The sequence below is a fragment of the Chaetura pelagica genome, unplaced genomic scaffold, assembly GCF_000747805.2.
Source record: "Chaetura pelagica isolate M959 unplaced genomic scaffold, ChaPel_1.0 scaffold387, whole genome shotgun sequence".
Lineage (NCBI taxonomy): Eukaryota > Metazoa > Chordata > Aves > Apodiformes > Apodidae > Chaetura > Chaetura pelagica.
Window position 1 is genome coordinate 371,865 of NW_009954101.1, and position 4,701 is coordinate 376,565.

Here is a 4,701-nt window from a genome sequence, read left to right on the forward strand (position 1 = left end):
GTTGGTCTGGGAGAGAGCTCCCTTGGGGTCTGTCAGGCGGGGGAGGGTCTGTCTTTGTCAGAGGAAAGAGACTATCTCAAATGGTCGAGCAGTCTTTTCGGGACGGTTTCACCTCTCTCTCAGTGTCCCTGCCTGGCAGCAGGGAGTCTGGCAATACCTATGCCTAGTTCCTGGGAGCCACAGGCTGCCTCAGAGTCTTCATCCCGGCCTTGTACATCCATGTCTGAGTGCACTGACAGCTCCTCACCTCCTCTGCCCATGTCTGTGGGGTGCATGTCCTTATGACCCGAAACCCAGGATTTTGGTATGTTCTAGGGCATGAGTTCAGAGATTGTGACCACCTGCAGTTTCGGAAGGATGATAAATTGGGATGGGTGGTTGCTTTAGGCTGCTGGGCTTTGTGCTGTTTCACATGACGTTGTCTTCAAACAACCAATTATTTCCATTTTTTCACCCACAAAATAATGCTTGCTTCTTTTTTTTTTTTTTATTTGGGATCTTCTCAAGGTGAATGGAATGATAAACTTATGAATGTGAAACTTGCTAAAGAGAAGTGAAATTTAGGATCATGTTTCAAATTGTCCCAACGGGAGACAGATTTCTCAAATCAGGTGTTTAAGGGAGAGGTGGATAAATTGCTCATTTTAAAGTGATTTCATTTTTAATAATTAAAGATGTAATGAATTGCTGAGGATTAGCAATCAGAAGGAGAACTAGAGTTAAAGTTCAAGTGTTCTTGGCTCCCATCGATGTCTACTAAAATAACTGTATCTCAGCAGTTCACAGACTTCTTGTTTAAGCAGGTAATATTCAGTTACCCTCAAGATCCATACATGCAAGTGCCTGTATGAGTAGCAATAATAAGAAACCACAAAATAAAGTTAATAGTTTACATTGAAATGGAGAAGAACTATGTGGTTTTTCTGCAACAATGAGTTGGCTTTTCAGCTGCCAGTTCTGGTGGAAATCCTTACTGATATCATTGTTTGACACATCTGGAAAATTTAACTTATGCAAACTTTTTTAAATTTTTATTTTTTTTTAAAGAGAAGGGAGGTAAGTTTGTTAGTCTTTGAGAAAAATGCAGTATGGTAGCAGGAATTTTTTGGGAAATATATTCTGATTTACTTCATTTGCTATTTCTTCATTCAAGGATTTTTTTGTGCAACTTTTGTGATAAGGAAGATCTAGAACACTTTACTTAATTTACATAATTAAAGAAGATTCCAACAAGTAAGAAAGGAACAAGCACCTAATTATTTAATATTGTATCAGTGCACTCTCTGATGCTGTATTAATTCAGTTAAGTCCTATCTAAAAGAAACTGGATTAGACTGGCATTTTTTGAATCAAGCTGTGTAAAAGTCGGAGGATATGGGGAAAAAGAATCTAATGTCAGTTGTGCTTCCACTGTAGAAAATAAGAAAGAAAAAAATTAAATCATTATAATAATGTGTGTAGTTCAACTTCCAGTTGTTTAAAGGATTTATAACAATAGTTCCATTCTTAGCTCATCACAAAGCACTAATGAAATGTGAGGCCGCACTCTGGTTAAAGAGATGTTCAGACAGTAAAATAAATGAAAGGAAATCCACTGATATAACATATTGTTTTGGTTACTTGTTCCTGCCCACATTCCTGATATTCTTGACTGGATTTTGCATATCTTTTTCTGCTTTAAAAAGGCTTTCTCTGAATCCAGAGGATGCAACAGAATCTTGTTATTTTTTTCCTCCACTAAGAATTAAGTCATTGTTTTACCAGCCTAATCTGGTGGGATCCAGTTACATTGAAAGGGTTTTGCCTTCCTTTTAGTTTGGAAAAGGTGTGTTTTGAGAGATGTTGTCTTTAAGCTCTGCCAAGCTGTTAATGATGGAAAAAGTTGGATTCTAATGGATTATTATAGATCAGGAGTGATTTAAAAACATTCAGTGTCCTTCATCTGTAAGGAGAAAGCTCATTACTATTCTGTGAGGAAACCACTATCTCCAGCAGACTGTCCTGTAGCTTTCCTGAGTGACTCGTACCTGGATCTGGCAGACCTTTGGGGTCTGATTCCTGCATAAGCTTCTTAAGCTCATAAACCATCAGCTGTGACAGACAATGTGCTGTTTATCTGCAGTCATACAGTCTCCTGTGTTTCTTGCACATTCTACAAGTCTTAAGTGTTTTTTGTTATTTGTGCTTGTGAAATCACTAAACATTTCTCATTTCAGAAGAGTAAGCACAGAAGGGCAGTCTTTCAGTAAACAGCTAGATCCTAAAAAGAAGAGAGGTCCTTGAAATATTTGTTCCATCTGATCTTTGGCACCAGCTTTTTTCTTGGTCAGATATCCACATTGTTCTTGGCAGAACTGGCAGAATTGTATAGCTGACACAAAATATTCCCTGTCCTCTGTCCAAGTCGGAGCAGGAGCACAGTGGCAAGGTGATACAGGAAAGCTGTTCACAGAGACAGTGAAAAAGAGAACACACCAAAGCCAAGACTTCACTGAATTTCCAACACCAAGATTGGTATCAGTTTGGTCATGGATGACTGCATGTGTTTTTACTGTTGACAGTGTGTACTACCCACCTGATCCAGCCTTACATGCATAGGAAGAATAATTTTTTTCACACCGACATAAAACATTTCTTCTATAATTATGCTGGTTTTTTATCAGGTGAAACAGCATCTACTAGGCATTAACGTACTATGCAGGATGCATTCCTCATTTTCCTTTTCTTGTTTTTGAAATAACAAAAATAAATAAACTAAAAAAAGAACCTGTGTAGTATAAATTGTCAAAGATTTAGGCTGAGATCCTGTTATCTGTTTTGTTTTCATTATTTTGAAGTATTGTGGCTTGTATTTTGTTTTACTAGGGGGAGAAGGCATTATACAACCATTATGAAAAAAGAAAATTAAATCAATGCACAAAATTGTAGACTTAAGAGAGGAATTTATTTGTCTGCTTAGGAAACGTAAGTTTTTAAAAAAATAACTTCCTTTTGGGTAATAAGTTTTGTGATAATATTGAAGTGTGGAAAAAATACTATTAATTCAGTTCATGCTAATACCTTCACCCTAAAAAATAAAAACTAACCACTAAACAAGAAAAAAGCTGCAACAATAATTAATAATTCTGACAAACAGTATGAGGTAAAGTGTGTTTGAAACACCATTTATTTGTGTAACACGCACAAAAGATTCTCATTTTTTTTTAAACTTTGAGTCCTGCTGAGAAATAAAATTTAATCCATCCTCATGTTTCTTTTTGTATCACAATGCTTTTGCCTAATTATAGGCTGTCTTGTATTCTTGAACAAGAATTTCTTGGAGGCAAATTTGCTAAGAGTTTGCACCAGTTTCTGCTGGTACAGAGCCTCCTTAGGTGGTAATTGTGCTGATGCAGGAGAATTTGTGGTCAGTGTTTCCTAGAGCCAAGCTGGGACTGACTGCACAACTGAAAGTGCAGAAGTGTACTTTGCTGCATGAGAATAAGTAGTTATTTTCAGTGATTTATTCCCTCAGTTAAGTTGCCTGTTAGTTTTGCTGCTCCTGTACAACCCTGGCAGAAGTTTAAGTCTCTTTCTGTCATTGGACAGAATAGAGAAGGAGAGGGGGTGATACTTCTGTCACAGATGACAAGCAAGGCAGCTGATGGCTGGAACAGCACACACTTGACTCTGCAAGGAATCAGATGCACAAAGAAAATCTTCCTGCACGGACAAGCAAGAAGTCCCCCTGTACAGCTCTCTCACTTGAGCCATGCCTTACTTCAAAGACAAGGACAGTAGAATTGAGTGTATCCTTGAGCCTGGAGGAGACTCAGGGGCTCCTTGACACACTCTACAACTACCTGAAGGGAGGTTGTAGTCAGGTGGAGGTTGGGCTCTTCTCCCAAATAGTGACAGGATGGGAGGGCATGGCCTGAAGCTGAACCAGGAGAGATTTAGATTGGATATTAGGAAACACTCCTCACCGAGAGGGTGATCAGACATTGGAATGGACTGCCCGGGGAAGTGGTGGAGGCACCACACTTGGAGGTGTTTAAGGTCTAGCTGATGTGGTGGTGTTGGTTATAGGCTGGACTTCATGATCTCAGAGCTTTTTTCCAGCCTCAATAATTCTGTGATTCTGTGATTCAGCAATTCAGCAAGTTTGCTGATGATACCAAGCTGTGTGGTGTGGTTGACACCCAAGAGGGAAGGGATACCATCCAGAGGGACCTGGACAGGCTGGAGAGGGGGGCCCATGCCAACCTCATGAAGTTCAACAAGGCCAAGTGCATGGTCCTGCACCTGGGCTGGCACAACCCCAGGCACAAATACAGGCTGTGGGGAGAATGGCTGGAGGGCAGTCCTGAAGAGAAGGACTTGGGGGTGGTAGTAGATGAGAAGCTTGAGATGAGCTGCCAGTGTGTGCTGGAGCCAGTTGTGTCCTGGGCTGCATCAAAAGAAGTGTGGCCAGCAGGGCAGATTCTGCCCCTCTACTCTGCTCTGGTGAAACCCCACCTGGAATACTGCATCCAGCTCTGGAGTGGGAGAGGGTCCAGAGAAAGACCATGAAGATGATCAAAGGGCTGGAGCAGCTCTGCTGTGAAGACAGGCTGAGAGAGTTGGGGCTGTTCAGCCTGGAGAAGAGAAGGCTCCAGGGAGACCTTAGAGCACCTTCCAGTGCCTGAAGGGGCTACAGGAAAGCTGGGGAGGGGCTTTTCA

General features: G+C 40.8%; 1 protein-coding gene across 1 annotated transcript in view; it reads left to right on the forward strand.

Annotated features, from left to right (window-relative positions):
- Positions 1 to 4,368: 4,368 nt before the first annotated feature.
- The window catches only part of LOC104392922 (aminopeptidase Q), a gene marked incomplete at its 5' end in the record, with an annotated part of 30,060 nt that continues 29,727 nt past the window's right edge, over positions 4,369 to 4,701 (forward strand). Inside the window, one exon of the mRNA XM_010002360.1 lies at positions 4,369 to 4,416. Coding sequence (XP_010000662.1) covers positions 4,369 to 4,416 — 48 coding nt within the window. The remainder of the gene's footprint in view (positions 4,417 to 4,701) is intronic.